Source organism: Meleagris gallopavo, chromosome 17 (genome assembly GCF_000146605.3).
Source record: "Meleagris gallopavo isolate NT-WF06-2002-E0010 breed Aviagen turkey brand Nicholas breeding stock chromosome 17, Turkey_5.1, whole genome shotgun sequence".
Taxonomy (NCBI): Eukaryota; Metazoa; Chordata; class Aves; order Galliformes; family Phasianidae; genus Meleagris; species Meleagris gallopavo.
Genome location: NC_015027.2, coordinates 5,760,910 through 5,780,613, shown reverse-complemented (window position 1 = coordinate 5,780,613; position 19,704 = coordinate 5,760,910). Strand labels below are relative to the sequence as shown.

The 19,704-nt window shown below is 49.8% G+C and overlaps 3 protein-coding genes across 5 annotated transcripts in view; all 3 read right to left on the bottom strand.

Annotated features, from left to right (window-relative positions):
• BCL7A (BAF chromatin remodeling complex subunit BCL7A) overlaps positions 1-969 on the bottom strand; it is a 20,633-nt gene extending 19,664 nt beyond the window's left edge. Inside the window, exon 1 of the mRNA XM_010720132.3 lies at positions 562-969. Coding sequence (XP_010718434.1) covers positions 562-662 — 101 coding nt within the window. The 5' untranslated portion in view covers positions 663-969. The remainder of the gene's footprint in view (positions 1-561) is intronic.
• Positions 970-1,472: 503 nt separating this feature from the next.
• WDR66 (WD repeat domain 66) lies at positions 1,473-16,707 on the bottom strand. Of its 3 annotated transcripts, none has more exons than XM_010720133.3 (21): positions 15,355-16,707; positions 14,438-14,605; positions 14,194-14,325; positions 13,891-14,000; positions 13,657-13,765; positions 13,226-13,306; positions 13,054-13,131; positions 12,803-12,847; positions 12,177-12,394; positions 11,610-11,783; positions 10,205-10,452; positions 9,975-10,123; positions 9,683-9,856; positions 9,267-9,451; positions 8,843-8,954; positions 8,472-8,635; positions 6,812-6,902; positions 6,459-6,602; positions 3,769-3,997; positions 2,463-2,564; positions 1,473-1,721 (listed from the first exon to the last, which is right to left on the bottom strand). In XM_010720133.3, the coding sequence occupies exons 1-21, from the start codon at positions 15,436-15,438 to the stop codon at positions 1,609-1,611; spliced, it is 2,910 nt and encodes a 969-aa protein (XP_010718435.1). In that variant the 5' UTR covers positions 15,439-16,707; the 3' UTR covers positions 1,473-1,608. The 3 variants fall into 3 exon arrangements, with proteins under 3 accessions (XP_010718435.1, XP_019476581.1, XP_019476582.1); XM_019621036.2 differs by having other exon boundaries at positions 12,177-12,334; XM_019621037.2 differs by lacking the exons at positions 1,473-1,721; positions 2,463-2,564; positions 6,812-6,902 and having other exon boundaries at positions 3,910-3,997.
• Positions 16,708-16,810: 103 nt separating this feature from the next.
• PSMD9 (proteasome 26S subunit, non-ATPase 9) lies at positions 16,811-19,698 on the bottom strand. Its single transcript, XM_003210932.3, has 6 exons — positions 19,545-19,698; positions 19,368-19,470; positions 18,811-18,998; positions 18,163-18,264; positions 17,915-18,003; positions 16,811-17,592 (listed from the first exon to the last, which is right to left on the bottom strand). The coding sequence occupies exons 1-6, from the start codon at positions 19,656-19,658 to the stop codon at positions 17,565-17,567; spliced, it is 624 nt and encodes a 207-aa protein (XP_003210980.2). The 5' UTR covers positions 19,659-19,698; the 3' UTR covers positions 16,811-17,564.
• Between the last annotated feature and the right edge of the window lie 6 nt (positions 19,699-19,704).

Below are 19,704 nucleotides of genomic sequence, written 5' to 3'. Positions count from 1 at the left end.
GGAGGGCTTCCTGCGAAGCCAAACATGTGCGCGGGATGGGATGCTCGCGGCTCCGCGACACGCCGAGGCTGTCGGGTTTCTCAGCTGCCTCAAGTGATTCCGGCCGTTTCTGTGAGAACGCGAGCAGCGATACAGCCGTAGAGCACCCATATAGATCACCGAGTCCAGCCCCGGGCTCTACACAGGAACAGCCCAAAATCAGTCCCTGTGCCTCAGAGCGTTGTCCGAACGGTCCTTGACCTCCAGCGATTTGGGACCGCGCCCTGGGGAGCCCGCTGTGCGCCCGCTGCCCTCTGGTGCAGAATCTTTTCCCGTTAGCCGCCCTCCTCGCGCTGTTCCCTCAGGTTGGGTCGTTGGTCCCCAGATGGAGCCGAACACCTGCCGCTCTGCTCCTCTATGAGGAGCCACAGGCCGCCACGCAGCCTCCCCTCAGCCCCCTCCATGCTGAGCAAAGCCACGACCTTCTGCTCCTCAACACAACCTCCTGACACAGATGCGCATCGCAGACCCACGGTACACCGAGCACCGTACTGCTGGACCTCCTCATAAAGCAGCACACACCTCACCGTGCTAACTGCGTGACCACAGACGCTTCCAGAGCGTGGAGTGGCTCTGTTTAAAAAACACTGCCACTGAGAGGAACGCTTCTGGAGGGCCCGCATTATTATTCAAATTGATGCTGAGGATGATGTAAAGAAGGAAGCGTGTTCAACAGCACTTCACTGATCTTTCCACGGCAACTTGTGTCAGCCTCATTATGCTGTTTACACAAAACACCGTAAGATGCTGTCCCATTGGTATTACGCTGCTAATTGGAGCTGCTGCAGAAGGGAAAACAAAGTTTTAAAGGCCGAAATAGAAAACTGGTTTGAATGTATATCACAGTGTTCCTTGCTGGCACCTTTGTCCGCATAGTTACAAATATGCTCATACCTATCCAAGCATTTTGCACAGAACAGTGTATATAATCGATACTTCTATATAGCTTTTTTGCTATATTATTTGTTTCACAAATAAATACCCCCTTTGCATAATGGAAATAGACTGCATCTGGTATAAAGCCCACCTGAAAAGAGTACTAAGACAGCTCTAGCTGGGGGTAGGGATGATCCATGCAAAAACATAGTGTGCTAATCACTGTGCCATGCTCTACAAACCCATGTTCTCCAAAGGCTCAGTGAACTCAGGTAGAGGTCTTTAGAAACAGAGTTTTCATGCAGCTTTCTGCAAAGATCCTTTCTGGAAAGCGCTGTATTTACCCAGGCCACGTTTCAGCCAGTTCTGTGGAAGGGGGCACTGGAGGTGTGGGCCTCGCCCTGGCAGCAGAAATGCTTCCAAAGATATTTCCAAATGAAAACCTTCTGCTGTAGCAGAACAGAGGGTGCAGTATTAGGAACATGTAAGATTGGGAAATGGATTTGCTCCCATTGCTTGTGGCATGTGCTAAACAGGGGGTTAACGTAGAGTTTGAATAATCTGAAGCTACGCAACAGTTTTTAATAAACAAATAATATATGTTTCACAGGTACTTGAGGAGTTTGGAAGCTAGAAATGAATAGAAAACGGTGGCAGCTACCATTCTGAGTCTTCACAGATGAATTATCCATCTCATTTTACTGTTCTTTTTTCTGGCTCAGCAATGGATAGGCCAAGAATGCCGGCAGTGAATCTCTCTGCTGTGATTTGCTCTGGAATTTCTTCTTCCATCAAAGCTGCTGCACCTGGAAAGCAGTAATGACAACACGAGACACACAAGAGCAGTGTAAACATGGCATTCCAGAATAATAAAACTTATAAGTAGCAATAAGTGAATTGAATGTTTTTAGCAATGTATGCAGTAATCACGAAGTACTGTTTTACTAGCTTATATGTCATCGGGGAAACACTGTCAAGTCTGTGGGCTGTCTCACTTTGCAGTGGATACCTACACCTCAGAAGAGTCAAGGGATGGAAGACAGCTACTATACTCCATTGATCTGATGAGATCCTGCAATCCCAAAGGCATGCAGGGGCTGCACTGTGTGTGTGCAGTACAAGGGTTCCTGCTCTAGGCTGGTGTAGTCTAGGACATAAAATGTACACAAATGTGGTCATTCTGTTACAATGTGTACTGCTGCTTGGATGAAATCAATGCTGTAATTTGCATGCGGCAGAATTCCTTTTTGCCTTTGGCGTGTAAACCTTCAACTGTGTGTTTGCAGTTCCATTTCCAATCCAGCAGATAAACAGTAATGTTATCCTGTCAGGTTCCTGTTACATTTTGTTGTTCATTTATTTTTAGGTACACCCATACAACTGTTGCATGGATGAAGGACAACCTGTGGGTCTATATCTGTTCTTGCAATCCTGAGTGTTTTTGACAGCTCTTGGCCTAACAGGGTAACGGGCTTGCAATTTAAATCATTTTGTTTGGAAATTGAATCAGTCCTGCCTCTGTGCAATGCAAAATGCTGATCTCATACCTGAGGGATCACATACGTCCAGGTCAGATCTTCCTCCCATTGGATGCCTGCCCAGCAGGGCAGACAGACACAGTGCCAGCTCATCCTCCATCATATGCTCTCCTGTATGCATTAAAACAAAAACACCCCCTTGGGTTATGGTGTCATCAGCACAAAAACTGCAAGAACTGTGAACAAACAAAATAGGTAGTTTGGAAGATTTGGTTTTTCTAAGACACAGACCACGTCACCAACTGAAACACGTGATCCTAGCACTGGAAAATATTAATTCCAAGGAAAATGGTTCTTGTGTCTTGCGTGGATTTGGGGCAAAAATATCTATTAAATGGAGAAACTCTGATGCATACAGCTCTTGAGGCTACTTTGTGCTTGCAGGAGCCTGAGCTGCTGTTCCCACTAAAGAATCTGTGGCCTAGGACAAAACATGGACCATGTAGACCTGTGCCTATGCCAACAGCTATTCTGCACAGAGGAGGAAGAAGCTTGAGCAGGAAAGTCATAATCTAATATCCTGGGAGATCTGAACACAGTGTTTGTTCCCAGCTAGTGGCTGGCTTGTGTCCTCAAGCATGAGGTTATAGATCTGTTATGAAACTGTTCTATCCTATCTAATTATCTATTTATGGATGTTCACACCATCCATATAAATAACTAACCTTTCCACATTGCTTCAGTCCTTGGTTTACACAGATCTTTGTTGTAAGTATTACCGGGTGATGTACTGAGTAAAAGAAGCACTTCCCTTTACCCATTTTAGTGTTCAGCTGCATTACAATCTCCCTTTTTTGACAGCAGGAGCATGCCATTAGGAGTACATGATCTATCACTCTGGCGTTGGCCATAAGTATGTTTATATGTATACTCATGACATTCTTTCTGACTAAGCTGAATTAAACCAACACATCTTTTCAGATTTCAGTCCAAGGCTGACCATTTTCATCCCTCCTTTCTTGTCCCTCTCTTCTCCAGCTTTCTGTGACCTTTCTGGAGCCTACGTGACTGGCGAAGATGATGCTAATTTGGATAGGGGTATACTGGAGGAAGATATGATCTGCCAAGATCCATGCTCATCATTTGACAGACGAGATCCTTCAGGCCTGCAGAGATTTCCAGAGCAGCAAGAGAAGTACAGCTGAGACAACAGGCGTGATCATTCAACTTAAACTCCTAAGGCGGGTGGCTCCCCATGCCTGCCCTGGTTACCAAGCTATAGTTTCACATTAATTTTTTGCTGCAGTGAATACATTCTGAAATTGAAGACAGAACTAGCAAGCGTAGAACTAATATTAGAAAAGAAATAACTCACCCCTGCACTGTAGGAGTGACAGCAAGTCTCCTCTGTCAATAACTTTGTCACCATTCTCATTCTCATAACCAAGGACTTGAAATGCTTGGCGTATTGTTTTCATTGACAAGCCAAACGCGGGCCGATGATTTATATAAAGTTTGATAAAATCCCTTAAATTGATTTTTGTCACTTGTTCTCCAGTATCCACAAACTCACTGAATTTTACTTCATTTATCATTTCTTCAATCTGAAAATGAAGGCAAGAAAAACTGTTACACATCTGCTTGTTGAAGGGCATCGGGCCAGTTTCCAGTGCCACAAAGGGCAGTGTAGCATGGCTGTGTGCATTGCAGGTGTCACAGCCACAGCCCAGCAATCAGCTCAGCAGCTGAGGACGGACATGACTAACGATTATGTGCTCGTTCTTATCACCTTAGCTAAAGATGGGGGTAGCAAATATGTAGTTATTTTGGATTTCCTCTATTAGTGTCTATGTGATTGTCCTTAGTGGTGACAATGAGTTATTCTAGAATGAAGCAAGGGTCAGTGAGATTTTTGTGCTCAAAATTGCAATAATGCAATAGCGTAATTCCTGCAGAATTCTGGCCTGTCTCTGTCCCTATCAGAAAAGCATTTTGCCCTGGTTGTTACATGTTACTAATGTGAGATGGGGAAGAAACCTTCCCCGGGGACTGAGCGATGAGAGCACCCCGTGACTTCGCAGCTGTCACCCGTACCCTTGCTGCAGCTGTGCCTGCACTCTGGGGAACTCAGGCAGCAAACCACAGAGCAGTAAATTCACCAGCCCACCAGAGAAGACTGTGCACGGAGTCCTGACCCAAGCAGGCAGCAGAGCGGAACCACACACCCCAGCAGGTACCAGCGATTGTGCCCCTTTATTGCACCCTCCCTGACAGGAGCAGCTGGGTCTTTTGCTCTGCTCTCGGTGACCAGCCGTGCTTAGTGCCTGTGGTTTTCCTTAGGGCTTCTGCTCAGTGCCCTCCATGTGCTCATGTCCAATGGAGCAGCCCCTCACAAACACAAACAGTGTCCCATGCCAGTGTGCACTGAACGTGCTGCCCCAGGAGGGAAGCTGATGCAAGACCTCCCTGGGGAGAACTTTGTGTTCAGCCTTGAGCCTTTGTCCTCTTGTCACAAGTTTTTCCACTGAATGAAGCCCAGGGAAGAGGGAAATCTCAGCTTTCTCTTTTTTTTTCGTGCAGCAAACGCCATGCCAGGTGAGAATAGCCAATTCGAGTCAGCTATAGCTGATCTGGGATTAGGTTTTATATCAGCCCCACTGAACTACAAAGGAAAAACACCAATTCCCAAAAGCCTCACTACTCAGTCCAAGCTGCTTTTTTCTCCTTTCTGTTTTTCCTTTATTAAAACACTCCAGAGAGAGACAGACTTTCTGTATTTTAATGCTGTCCTGCCTGCTTTGGAAAGCAGATTGTCGGTTGCCTACACTTAGCAGCAGTTTAGCACTTATTTCCATTCCTGAAATAGTGTTGCGATTTTGATTTGAGTGGAGGGCTAACAGCCATTCTTCCGGAGACATTTCCCAGAGGAATACGTACTCTCTGTACAGGAGGCAAAAATGCAATGAGCCAAGAAGTTCCAACAAACTGCAAGGGAATGACACCACAGCCTGACACAAGGACAAAGCAGTTCCAGCTTGGAAGAACATCCCTAAGGAGTTTGGGGGGAGGGAGGAACACAGCGATGTGCTGCTTCCCCTAGGAACCCCTTGTACATTATAGGGCTGTAGGTGGCTCGAGGAGCTTGTTATTTAAATCTCCTTGCATCAGATTCAGTAATTATTTTTTTTCATATGTGCTTTAATTGCCCTTTTGCCAGGTTGTAACATTACATATTAGGTCTGTATACAATGCAAACAGCCTTGTAGAAACAGCTGCAAAGAGAGAAGCAGCCGAATCCTTATTAAATTGCTTGCCTTTGCCTGCTGTAAAATCTGAGGCTGAAAAGCTTTTGAGAAATGTTTGATAGGAAGCTCCACTGCTGCAGCCTGAAAGGCAAGCTCAGAGAGAGCGTCTGCAGAGTTATCAGTTATGAAAGAGCTTTAAGTTCCATGGGAATAAAGGCTGCTGGCTCCATCTAAAATTATTCTTTGAGCAACCCAAGACAGAACAAGAAAAAGATGCTCTGTCAATACTCAGAGTCACAGAACTGAGTGCTTCTACCCACACTGCACTGCATGGAGGATTCAGACCTGACCTGGTGGTACTCCTAATAACCACAGCCTCAGCGCACAGCCCAACAACAAGTGAAGACATTCAAATACTCCTGGAAGTCACAGAGGGACCAAAGCACAGTGGATATTCCCTGGAGCCATCCAATATGCCTAAGGTCTGAATCTGGCCCTAGGGCACTCGGTAAGTCAAAGAATCATTAAGGTTGGAAAAGACCACTAATACCAAGTCCAACCCAAATCCATGCCCTTTATGCCCAGTAGCCATGTCCCTCAGTGCCACATCTCAACATTTCCTGAGCAGTTCCAGGGACAGCAACCCCACTGCCTCCCTGGGCAGCCCGTGCCAGTGCCTGGCAGCCCTTTGGGTGAATAATTTCATCCTAGTGCCCAATTTGAAATGCAATCATTCTAGTTTTTTTGTTTTTTTGTGTGTGGTTTTTTTTTGTTTGTTTGTTTGTTTTTTTAAGCACAACCATAAAAACAAAGGACTGACCTCTTCCTCGGATGGATAAAATCCCATTGCTCTCATTACAGAAGGAATTTCCTCCAAGGGAATGTACATTGACACCTGCCTGCTCTCCAGCATATCAATGCCATGGCTGCGCAGCTGCACATAGTAGAAATAGTCTTCCAGCTCCTGTGAGGGATTCAAACGAGATACTGTAAAGTTCAGCTTCCAACAGGCGAAGAAGATAAGGCTTCATTTAAGATTTACTAACAGTCATATCAATGAGACTGCTGTTAAAGGCGATCTGGACAAAAAATAAAGAAATGTCAGGCCTGTATAAATGAATCTTAAACTCCAACCAGATGTTGCAGCATGGAGATCACAGTGAGCGCAATTACCCTGAAGAATTCACCGTCCTGGCCGCCATCCAGCAGTCTGTAGAACGGGACCAGGTCCTCCCCACCCAGGGATGCGGCAGCTTCCAAGGCACTGGCACAGAGAGAAGGCGGTGCAGGAAGGGTTCACACGGGGAGAGAATTCTCATTTCCCTTTCTAGTCATTGTTTGGAGACACTTTCAATAAATAAATAAAATCCCCAGGCCGCAGAGTGCAGGAAGGGGAGGCACTGCTTTGAACCACGTGCAATTTTATCACCAGCCTGCAATTCTACAGCATATTTCATACCCAGGTTTTACATACAATAGCACAGTGTGGGAATTAACTATTGCTGAATGGTCCTCTTGTTTAGTGGAATGAGCACAGGGCGGGGAGCCAACAGCTTTTCCATGGATTTGAGCTGGGTGTCTGGCACTTTGCTTTCCTGCTTCCTTATAGAGACATTGAGGGAGATGAATTAGCTAGATCAGCATTTTGAGCATGCGGAGCGCTGGGGCTTGGTGCTTGCAAGAAACCACACAAAGCTGAGCTCCCCACTCTTGATTTGACACATTCTTCCCCCATAACTCAGTACAAGAGCGAGTGATGGTGCCACAGGTGCTGCCCATATTAAGCCAAAGCAGCCCGAGTGCTGGTAGCAGAGCTGCAGCTCTGATGCACAGCTCTGTAGTGCTGCTTCAGTTTTTGCTAGCTTCATGCTTTTTTCATAATTAAGTTATTTGGGTATTAAACACAGTGGAGATGCACAAGATGCCAGGAGCAGCAATAAAATGATAATTAGCTCATCAAGACGTCCGCTCCAAAAACAAATTACACAGAAACTCAATGTTGCCTGGACTATGGCCAACCATTATAAAGAAGGATCGTTTATATTCCATTGCCTTCCTTAAAACGTCGCTTATTCTGACCCCCGACTGCTTAAGCCACACAAAGTGGAAAAGAAAAATAAATAAGCTTGGTGCCTTCGCAGCCAGGTCTCACTGCTGTGGTGTGTAGAGGTGAGTGAGCTCTGCACCCTTCAGCTCTGTGAGCAGCATCTGCAGGAATCATCTTATTTGGGACCACCCCATACTTAGCTATGGAGCCTTCCTCATTGGAAGATGAAGGGCATTTCACATGGTCAGTGCACCCCAAAGGCAAAAATATGAGACCACAGCTGTTTTTAGGCTACTGGCTGTTGCTGCTCCCTTCTCAAATGCACACCCATCAGGCAACTGGTCTCCTTGACAAGGCAAGCAATATAAGCCCATGTCCTGGCATCATGGACCAGAGCCCAGGGCACCTCAGCCACTCAATTTACTGCAGTCCTCTTACTCATGTAAGCAAAGCTTTATAGGATTACAGTGGCTTGTGCTAAATTCAGCCTTCAAATGCAGCAGGGATTTCCTCACAAATGCTGGCCTCTCCCATTTGGAGAGCAGACTTGTTGTACCATATGCTCTCTCCTGATCTTCTACCCTGGGCAATCTCCATCACAGCAGCCAGGCTCTGACAAGGACCAGACAACCCTCCACATCTTGGCATTTCCCAGACTGCAGTATTTTAGGTGCTCAGTCACTGACCACAGCCACTAACCAGGTCAGCTCCCCATTGACTGTTGTCTGTGTGAAGCAGCTGTGGAAAGCCACTCCCAGGCTCCCTTCTCCATTCTGTGGTACTCACTTTAGGTTCACCTCCCACTTTAGAACAGTGCGGTCACTCCCCCCAGCCGTAAAGATGTAGCGCCCATCGTAGGAGATGGCCAGGTCAGAAGCACCATCTGGATGGCAAATGAAAGCTGAGGACTTGTGAGGGTTACCATCAACGGGCAGAATCTGCAGGCCCACCTGTATGGGAAGAGCAGATGGTGAGGGCAGGGGCTCCTCAGGAAGGCTGAATCATTACTGTGCCCTGTGCGACCAGCCTTGTCTAAAAGAAGGAGTTCCAAGTGCCTCCATCCTGCAAGTGTTCACTTCTCTTGTCCCTACAAGCCCCCCAGCCAAGCCCAAAATGCTCCACAAATACCCAGATGGTAGAACGTTGGTGCCCCACACCTTGTCCTTGGTAATGTATGCCAGATAGCGCTTCTGGGGCTCTGCAGCACTCTTTGGCAGGATTTGCATCTTCTCCAGTGGTGAGCCATAGGTTGGTCCCAGAAGAGTCTTTCTAAAGGCAAACAACATTGTCACCCATTCTCACAAAATATTTTCCCGTGTCTGAATGGCTGTGGTGCGCCAGGATGGGTGGATGAGGGAAGGTGTGGTGCATGCAATGGCTTTGTAACACCAGGATAGGACATAATCCTGTCTAGAGGGGACAACACCAGAGCTAAGAGAGAAATGTAGTGCTCAGAGATCATTCTCTGCTGCTTCTGTGGGCTCCAATTATATCATCGTGTGTCCAACTGCTGCGTCTCAAGTCCATGGGTAGACTGAAGTGACTTGCAGCCATGACCTTCCCAGAAGGAAGGCTTTCTACCTGCACATTTTGGTTGTTGCATTGTAGAGCTTCATTTTGTAGCAGCTGTTGGCCGTGAGGATGAAGGACTCGGTGCTGAAATGTGGATACCAGGCCAAGCAGAGGGGCACTGCAGCCTGCTCTACACGATGTCTGTGCAGGACCACCAGCTGGTCTTTGCTGCTGCTGCTCAGGTCATATTCAATCTGGAGGAAAGACCAGGAAGCACAGTGACCTGCCATCACAGTAGACCTGATGGATTAATCACATGGAGCAGCCATTGAGGGTGAGCATCCCCAAACCCAGATCATTCCAACTACAGGTCTGCCCCAGTGCCAGGCTGACAAACAAGTGGAACTGGTGGGAAGCTGCAGAGCCACAGGCTGAGTGTCCCTCCACAAGCCCAAAGCCCCAGTCCCGTCCTCCCGTGGCTGTACCAGCTGCCTGTCCTCCCCAAGGCTCAGCAGCCGGGGCTCACTGCCATCCAGCTGGATCCCAAACAGGATGCTCCGGATGGGCTTGTAGTGGGAGTGCAGCCCTGCCAGGTGTTCCCAGCACCTACGCTCATTCTGCAGAACCCTTTTGTAAACAGTCACTGCATATTTTTCATCCTGGAACGAGAATGCAGAAGTCAATGCAGCATGATCCTATGGCAATTCCCAGCTCCTAGGGCTACCCCAGGAATGGCACATACACATGTACACCTCAGGAAGAAGTGAGCAAGCTTACAGCAGTTGCGAGGTACTCAGAGTCATGGGAGAACTGGACGTGAGTTATGGGGCCCCGCGAGAACCTGAACACCTCACAGCAGGACAGCAGGGAAATGGCATCGAGGACATGCACGCTCCCATCGGTAAGACCAGTGGCCAGGAAGGAGCCTGCAAAGCCCAACAGAAAGCAATCCCAACGCGCTCCCACCTCCATGCTTGATACTTAGAGACATCACAGCTCTAAGATACCTGCAGGATCATAGGACAGGCACTGGACTCCAGCACTGGAGAATATCCTGCTCACAAGGAGCTGGAGCTGCTTGTAGTCCCACACCTTCAGCAGCCCGCAGTGACTGCCCATGGCAAGCCACGACTGCTGAGGATGGCATGCAATGGCCGTCACTGCTTTCTTGGCCTCTTTCATGACTTTTTCAAAGTCTGTCCCATCTGTCGCAACACGGAGCACTGTTGCATCAGAGGTTGAAAGGATAAAGTTCCTGATTGGTGTGAGAAAAACAGAATTAGATGAATCAGACTAGCTGGCTCGTATCCCTCTGAGCAATGTTACAGTCTCTTTTTGGCAACTTAGCTGGACAATCGTGATATATTCTAATATACAATATGCAAAGACTTCTGGACCTGGAAGACAGGTGGCACTTTGTGTTCATGACCTGAGAAGTCTCCAGCAGAAGACATTGCAGCCAGTTCCCTTTTCTACTGGGGTACGCAAGGCAGAAGAACGACATCTGGTCAGCTTTTACCATTTGAAGCTTGTCGGTGTGTGAGATGGACAAATGAGTGATTAAGGGTTCCCCGAATAGTCCTGTCACATGTCACCATAGGTAGGGTTTCAGAGTTGGCCATGATATCACGTAGGAGATCAGGGGACAGAGTGGGAGCTGTGATGTGGACAGTAGCCTGTGGTTGTGCATTCAGCCCTCCCAGCTGCAGCATGGTGAGGTGGTGGGCAAAGCAGGCATCTGAATGACCACATGTACAACAGAGTAAGTGCATACTGCCATCAGCCCACCCAGGTATGAAGCTTAGATTCTGATAGAAGATCAGGGGTGAACCCCAGGAACTGGGGCATGGTGACACGCCTGAGAATACAGCAATAACTGATGTGGGATAATAGACACCTCCCAGGGCTCCATCTTGGAGAGGAACCTGTCCCATGTGGCTCTTCGGAAAAATGAGCAGCTACAGATAAATGCTGCCAGCAGAACTTCAGACAGGACTGACAGACATGTGGTTTGCAGCCCCACAACACAGCATCTGGTTTGCAGACTTCATAGAGCTCCTCAGGCACCCTATGGTGCTGCTGCCCCAAGCCCCCAGGCCATGCATTCTCCTCACCACCACCTGGATTATCTCACCCAGCAGCGATAAAATACAACTGGAAATAGCCACCTGGGGGAGGGTTAAGCAGGGGATTAAGGGGCTCGGTGGGAGCCATGGGCTCAGCATTAGCCCTGCGTGGTGTACCAGCTGTGTGACAAGCTGCTCAGCTCCATGCCCAGCTGGCTGTCCCCAAGCCAGCAGTAACACTTATCCAGCACTGTGGCACCCAGTTCGTAGCTAGGGATGTGCTGGGGACACTCCATGACCAGTGCTGGAAGATGCAGAAGAGCTGCATTTACACAGGAATGCTCACCTAGCAGCAAAGGGGTGGCTGCTGGTAGAAGAGGCACCAGGAGGATCTGAAGGAGTTTTGGAGAAGGAGATGGACTGAATGGGACCCGTACCGCTGTGGTCAGAGCAGGCCAGGAGCTGCAGGTGCCCATTGTAGAACTTCACCTGGCCTCTCACATCCCCTGTCACTATGCAGCTGGAAGGAAGGAAGCACTGTGTTATGGGGTGGGAGAATTCATGCTCCAAATGGCTCAGGTCCATCCTGTTCTTTGTTCCACCAGTGCAACCCATGGGAAAAAATAAAAACTCACCGTGAGGAGCACACAGTGTGATGAAGCCTACAGAATATCCTGGAAAGTATTTACTCGAAACGGGGAACTCGCTAAGTCGAGAGAGATCTCTTCCCTTTTGCCCTTTCTCTGCCCAAAAGCACGAGAAGCACAGAAGCGCTGCGCCCCATCCCGAGCTGCTCGGAGACCGTCTGCTCCCTCTGCCGGCAGAGCCCCGGAGGCCGAGCACAGCTCCGGGCCCACGGCCAAGCCCTGAGCTTCCCGAGGACTGTACCGTACGGGCAACGTCATCTCCTTACCTCTCCAACACCAACAGCACTGTCAGACTTTCTTCCTGCATCGGCACCAGCTTGGTGGCCTTCATGCCACGCAGCCTGCCCTGCGGCTCCTTGGCCAGCCCCCGCTTTCTCTCCACATCCCACACCACCACCTTCCCAGCCGAAGTGCCCGTCAGCACCTGCGTGGCGTTGAAATGGAAAGCTGACTGGGTGAAGTGTCCCACTGTGCTGCCAAAGGTCTGTCAGGAGAGCAGTGGTGGGTCAGTGCTGGGTGCTGGTTCTCCCGTCTGGTTCCTCGATGTGACATTCCCTCCCTGCCTCATGGTGGGACCATTGCCAGCACGTGGCCACTGGGAGTAGAGCCCAGAAGGCCAGGCTGAATGGGGCCACGGGCAACCAGATCTAGTGGTTGGCAACATTGCCCATGGCAGGGGTGGGAGCTGGATGGGCTTTAAGCTTCTCCCCCAACCCAACCCATTCTATGATAGAATGATGTATGTGGGAGATGCCACTCCTGGCCTTATCTTGGGCAACCTTGTCCCCTTAGGAAGCCCTGGGGACATCTGGGGACATGGCCACTACTTTGGCAAAGGGGAACAGGAAGGGACAGGGCTGCTGCAGATCCCCGTGGCTCCTTGCGCACTCACCTGCTTGGTCAAAGGAGGAGTGCTGTACTGCAAACCAGCATCACCCTGCAGAGAGAGCAGAGTGTGTGTCCAAACGAGAACATTTGCCTTCTCTAATCTCTCAGAGCCCACGGAGATGCATCTCCCCACCCCTGCTCCTCTTCCAGAAGCTGTGACCACCACAAGGCGCCCAAACACCCATGGCAGCATGACTGGGAGAGGTAGGGAGCACATCAGGTACCAGCAGATTAACTTTTTGTGGTCCTACTCACCCACAGATAAAATATCACTTGGGTTTTGCTGTTGCTGACAAACTCATAGGGATTTTGGGGATTAAAAATGACAAAATCCTGAAATCAAAGGGTGAGAGTCGTGTTAATGGCAAGCAGTGATGTTTCCTGCTTATTCTTTCACCGAGCAAAGTGTGGTGCCCGAGTTCCTCACCTGGAAGCCAAACTCAGGGCTCAGCTCCACATAACACACGGGGCTCTCATCAGGATATGTCCACCTCCACATACAGACCCTCTGGCATGGGGAGAAACCAGGAGACGTTTGTGGCCTCCTGGGAATTTCCAGCTTGGCTGAGTGAGCCCCAACCCCTCCAGCTGCAGAGCATGAGGGGCAAAAAAGGCTGGAGCAGGATAACTCAGCACAGCTGGATGGCTTAATTTCAGAAAACAGCGTGAGGAGCTGCCTTAATGTGAGCACAGCAGAGTCAGAAGTTTTCATCCCAATTTCAGACCTTCTCTCTCAGCTCTGCAGCATTCCTTTTAATGAAATCCCAATCTATCCCCCAATGGCTTAGCAAGAAAGATCTTGACAGACCCACAAGAAAAATCTTGAAGAAGGAAACACAAAAGAGGAAATAGCCTCACCTGCACCATGCCAGCACTGATGGTAACCAAACACTTTGCATCCCGGGAGATGGCGATAGCGCAGACCCCACTGCCTGCATGGCTGTCAAAGATGGTGCGCACCGGGATCCTGTGTGGAAAAACCCTCATGGGCACTCCTGGCAGAATGTGTAGACAGGAGAGTGTCTGCTGGAATGGATGTTAAACAGAGTGTTGTCCCTATGAAGGATACGGGAGGTTTGCATGGAGGCTCACCCGGAAAAGGCATCCCATATGATGACCAAAGGGTCTGGACCTTGGTCAGCAGTGGCAACCCAGCGCCTGTCCTCACTGACACACAGGCATGAGATGGCATTTGCATGACCCTGGGAAGGAGGAGAGAAGCACCTGGGAGCTCCAGAGCTGCTTGGCTGGAGGAATTTCCTATCTTCCCATCCAAGAGTCTTCCATTTTCCTCCCCCTAGCCCCACTCCGAGCAGCCCCAAACCACCTTCGTGGCTACCACACCAGGCCCAGGGATGGAAAAAAGGCACTCAGGGATAGAAGAGGCCTGCAGACCTGCAGGTGGTGCTGCCTGCTGCCAAGGACATCGTGGACCACCACTGTGTGGGCACAGACATACAGCAGCATCCCATCCTCAATGCTGTGCACAGCCAGGCTGCTGTTGTAGCCCAGCGCCCAGGACAGGCTCTGTGGGAAGAAGAGGTTCTTAGTAGTAGGGGAAAGACTGCCTCCAAATCCCCTGAGGTAGCAGGGCAGAGCATGGTGTCCCAGAGCTGCTATCCTGGCCAGTAATACTCACGAGAGGGTGGCAGCTCTGCTTCTCTCCCTGGAATAGCAGGCCAGGCTGCGCACCCCACACACGGCTGGGAGCATCGCTGCGCTCCTCCAGCTCTCCAGGAGCCCTCTGAGGTGCAGCTGCTGCAGCATTTCCCAGAGCTCCATCTTCCTGGGCAGCAGCCATGGAGTCCTTGGAAAGGGAGAGATGATGGAGTCCGCGCTGCTCCCAGACCTGAAGCTGCTCTTTTTGCTGTTCCCCTTGCCATGTCCTACACACCAGTTAGTGATGGGTAAAGGTATGATGGCAAAATGGAGTGAAAAAAGGGGATCGTGTCATGGGATAGGGCTGAGACACAAAAAGGGATCCCCTGAAATGTGCTGACTGGTAAGCAGTTGAAAAATTAAAGCAGAAAAATCCCACTGCCTCTCATAAATGAATTAAACATCCCAGGGGGATCCAAGGAGGCTTCCCCTGCTCTGAGTCCCTTCTCTTGTGGCTCCAGATCAGTTTTTGCATCTTTCCACAGGGCCCCTTGCTTTCTCCATTGTGTGAGCTCAGCATGGATGCCGTAGCCATGGTTCCAGGTGAGGTCAGGTAACGTTTCATTCAGCCCAAGGTCAGGATCACATCACACACAACTCAGGGGCAGCTCAATTGCTCAGCAAATACTGACAGCTGGGCTGAGCCCACAGAGCAGTAACAAATAATAACACCTAATAACTAAAAGGGAAATGGGAGGAGCTGAATGGAAACTGCCATTCACCTAAGCTCTGCAATTTGCAGCTCCAAATGGGACTGGTTTTGGTCCCATCCCCAAGCAAGGGGAGACACTGCAGCATGGGGTCCCTATTCTGTGTCCCCAGGGGACATTGGTGACAAACTGTCCCAGTGCTGGGATGGGGTCCAGGCACCCTGCACCAGGCACAGCTTGCCCTCACCTGCTGGGGTGGCATTGCTGCCTCTCGATGCATCTGTCCATCTGGGGACGACTCCTTCAGTGCAGTGTCACTTGAATCATCCATCCTTACCTCCAGTCTCTGTCCAAGAAGCCGCCAAAATGTTTTTACTCCAGTTGGCCACAGGAGGAGGATAGGGCCCCGGAGCACCCTTTCAGTCCCAGTAACACTTTCCCTGAGCACCAACAGGCAGGCAGAGCCCTGCTGCCCAGCTCTGATCAGGCTCTCCTGCGCCTGACGCTTCTGTTTGCATCCAACTGCTGTTCCCCGGGCAACAGCTGCAACGGCTGCTGCCAGCAACGGACTGGAAAGCACTGTGAGAGGAGCTCATCCACTCTGCATCTCTTCCATGTCCCCTTGTTATCCCCACCAGCTGCCCTATAGAGGCAGCACTGACCCTCTGCACAAAGCACTCCATCAGGATGATGCCCATATGGGGATGCAGCTCTCCACCACCACCCCGAGTCATTGCTGCCTTCTAATCAGCTCCAGGGTCTCCCAACTGCCGATTTCAGACATGCTATTAAGCTCAAATAATAACAATTTCTAAATCTAATTTGTTTTTCCTTCTGCCCAGCACGAGCCTGGTGCCCTGCTGGGAGAGGAAAGCAATTCTGTTATCAGCACAAACCATCTCAGCGACCTGAGGAGCTGCCGCGCAGCCGCCATGTGCTCCTTCCAACCTGCTGCATCGGGTGAGTGGGGAATCATGGCTTAAGTAACAAAGTTGTGACCCAAAGAAGTGGATTGAAAACAATTGGTGGTGAATAAATGGGGCCAGTCCCAAAAAAACATTTTTACTGAGTGCAAGATGGCAGGTTTTGCAACAGAACTGTGTTTTTTCACTTGCTGGAATTGATCCAGTCCTATCACCAATGGGAACAGTGATCAGAGCACACAGCCAGGACATGCACTTCTACAGAGCTCCACAGAGCTTTGTTACATCACACTGCAGACATCCTCCACAGTGACAGGGAAATGAGTTCCCTGAGAGCAGGAGTTTGCTCACTCCGTTGTGTTGGGATGACCCACTAACCTTACTGCATGAGCAATAGAGAAAACAGTACTTTTTAGGGCATTTCATTCCAGGAGGCACATACACAAAGGCCTGGAACAATGTCCCAGGAGCTGTTCTTCCAGACCAGCATGCAGACCCAGATCCACCTGCAGCTCAGGCAACACCTGCACACCTGGGGTACGAAGACACATACCTCAAGCACACGAAGCCAAGGCCAGGATCCAGCTGGTCTGACATTACAGCTGCCAGTACACCACTCATCTGCATGCTTACAACTACATTCTGCTTCACTGCACCAAATTTTTGGTTGCAGAAGGTCAGGGAAGAATGCTTTTATGCCTCTGCAGATCTGCTTTTAACATACCTGACATGGTCCACAATTACTGCCCCCAGATAGCAACTTCCACAAGAACGGAGAGAGGCATTTCTCAGTTTTATTCATTGGGATGAGTATTTCAAAGTTCAACTGGAAACAACCTTCAAACAAGAACAATCACCCCCAACTTCCCTTGAAGTGTTTATACATCCTAAAATCAACTGCAGCAAATAAAAAAATTTAAGAGTACTTCAATACATTAGAAGACAGAGTTATAACCCCAATGCTTATTTCGTTAACTTAAAATAATTAGGCACTGCAAAAATGCTATCTTATTCAGTGACTTCCAAAAGCTATGGTCACAAGGGAAAGATAAAGTACCAGATTTGCACGTTTCTTGACTGTGATCTACTAAGTGAAAAAAAGAAAAAATTGTTCCAGGATTTTTTGTCCTATTTTACAAGATGTTCAGTGAGGAATTTCAAGGAGAGAAAAAAAAAAAAAAAGGAGGATGCCATGTTATCACCAAATAAAAGCATTTTATGCTCTTCCAAATCTGTATCAAGTGGAATCTAAGTTACACTCCAGCCTTACTCCAAACTGATGCAAGGCACAAGAGATGAGAAACCACATCCTGCAACTCTGTGAGTTGCTCCTCACAAACCAGTGCAATTCCAACTGCATTAAGGCTCTGCTCCATTAGAACCTCTTCAGACTCTGCAAGTCCAGCCACCTAGAGGTCACAGCCTCTGAAACACTCATTTCAGCAAAAACAAAGGTCATAGGGCAAGCTTTCAGATCAAATCAGAGTCCAGAAAGCAGGCACAAGCTTCATCTTTATTGTCTTCTGAGCAGTGGTCATCTCTGCAAGGGAATGATATTGCAGCTGAAAAAGAAGAGTGGAGAAGAAAACATTTGTTTCAGCTCTGAAAGAAGCTCAGATGATCTGACACAGTGCGAATCTATCAACCACAACCCTCCCCCATTGGTTTCCTCTACTGGAGGAACTAGCCATTGAGATCTTCAGCCCCATACCCATACTTGATATAACTCATCATCCCATACGACTACTAAATTGTCAGCCCCAGCTCTCAGCTGGAATCTGCCAGTGACACACACCACAGCAGGCAGCAGTGCAGAGCCGGCTCTGCTGCAGGAAGCATGCCTTGAGCTAGCAAGAGCCCCCTCTGCTCTGATTGGCAGCCTACCCCAGGAGGCCCTTTCCAGCCCAGCGCTTCGGAGTCAGCCCCAGGTGCACTTTCTTGCCATTGCGGATCACAGTCACACTCAGAGGTCTCTGGGAGAAATGAAAAAAAGAAAAAAAAGAAAGATGAGCTCTCTCACTTCCATTATAAAGTACCCAATAGCTGTGGGAGCTTTTCTAGCCATTCCACAGTAAATGCTGTAGCTCACTGGGAGAGGTAAGAGAATGCAGTTATAGCAGAAGCAAACCTACCCCTTCACTATGCTGTACTACTGCGGCAATGTTCTGCAGGCTCTTGAAGTTGTGCACATTGACAGAACCAAACTCCACAATCTCATCATCAACTTGAAGGCCCTGGGCAAACAGAAAGAAGCTGAGCATTTGTGTTCTCTGATGACAGGTAATACTGCCTGCTCACAGGAGATTTCCTTCAGCCACATAGGCTGGTGCTAGGGCACCATCCTTCTCACCATTCAGACAACTGAAAAATATACCCTCTCCCTTAGAAACAAGGGAGTCCTGTTTTATGAGAAAACAAACACTGAGGCTACAATGAACAGCAAGGCCTTGTAAGAGCTGTGTGGTGCCATGATGCAGCAGACAGCACGCACTGTCTGATCCCAACACAGTGACAAACCAGCTCACAGGGTCAACCCAGTGACACTGCCACATGTGGGCAGCTCCCTACATGGGTGCTTTCAAGAATAACTACACTGGTTTAGCAGGTGATTGAATATTTGACAAACACTTAAAATGAAGAAAGTGGGAGAGGGATAATAACAATAATCAGTATCTCACAGCTTATTCCTGCTTGTTAGCAGAGAAAAAAGCAATGCATCCTCTATTTCCCCTCCCCAGGTCTAAAAGAAGCTCTCCCCACCATCAGCCCCGGCAACATACCGAGGTGCTGGCAGGAGACTCTGGTGTCACAGCATTGACTTTGGCAAAGGCAGGCGGCAGGCTCTGGCTCATGGCCTCAGCCTGCGCCTCCGCCTCGTCCCTGGCATGTTTCTCCTTCTCCCGGGCGTGCAGCTGGTGAAGAGCCTCCTCTACCTGCTTCATCAGAACTTTGTGGTCGTTCTGCAGACCTGCGGGTGGCACCAAGCTCAGTAAGAAGCAGAATCCTATCATCGCTACGGCTGGAAAGGACCAACATGGATCACCACAACCCACCCCAGCCCATTCCCACAGCTCTTCAACGCCCCTGGTGACCCCCCCAACTCCCTGGGCTGCTCTTTGGGAGAAGAAATGTCTTCCAGTATCCAACCTGCCCCCGCCCCGGCGCAATGTCAGCCCGTCCCCTCTCGTCCCGTCGCCGTTACTCGGGAGCAGAGGCCGACCTCCCCACACACACCTTCATTTCAGCGATAAGTTCTTCCCGAGCCCCTCTTCGCCCGAGGAGACCCGCACGCCGCTTCCCGCCCACAGCCAACGCCGAACAGCCCGGCCCCACTCACAGGCGATGATGTGCCGCGCGGTGCGCACTTGGTACAGGTCGATGTCGGCCCGGGGAAAGCCCTCGGCGTCCACCAGCGGCCCGTCCATGCCCACGCCCTTTTGCTGAGGGGAGAAAGGCCGCGGTGAGGCCGCCGGCAGCGCCCCGAGCCCCGCGCCCGGCCCCGCACCCCGCTCACGTCCTCCAGCAGCTGGTAGCAGTCCCGGATCTGCGCCTCCACCTCGTCCTTGCGCCGCACCAACTGCTGCACCTCGCTCAGCGTCATGGCGCGGCTCGTGCCGTCCTCCGACATGGCGGCGTCACGGCACCGCACCGCGGCGGCAGGAAGTGCGTCACGG

Coding starts and splice junctions, on each gene's coding strand:
- WDR66 (XM_010720133.3), bottom strand. CDS start 15,438: ATGGATGATTCAAGTGACACTGCACTGAAGGAGTCGTCCCCAGATGGA. Junction 13,307..13,656: donor TCAGTGCTGGCATGGTGCAG/GTGAGGCTATTT, acceptor TCCCCATGCCAG/AGGGTCTGTATGTGGAGGTG. Junction 9,857..9,974: donor CTGAGTACCTCGCAACTGCT/GTAAGCTTGCTC, acceptor TTCTCGTTCCAG/GATGAAAAATATGCAGTGAC.
- PSMD9 (XM_003210932.3), bottom strand. CDS start 19,658: ATGTCGGAGGACGGCACGAGCCGCGCCATGACGCTGAGCGAGGTGCAG. Junction 18,265..18,810: donor AGTCTCCTGCCAGCACCTCG/GTATGTTGCCGG, acceptor CTGTTTGCCCAG/GGCCTTCAAGTTGATGATGA. Junction 18,004..18,162: donor TAGTACAGCATAGTGAAGGG/GTAGGTTTGCTT, acceptor CATTTCTCCCAG/AGACCTCTGAGTGTGACTGT.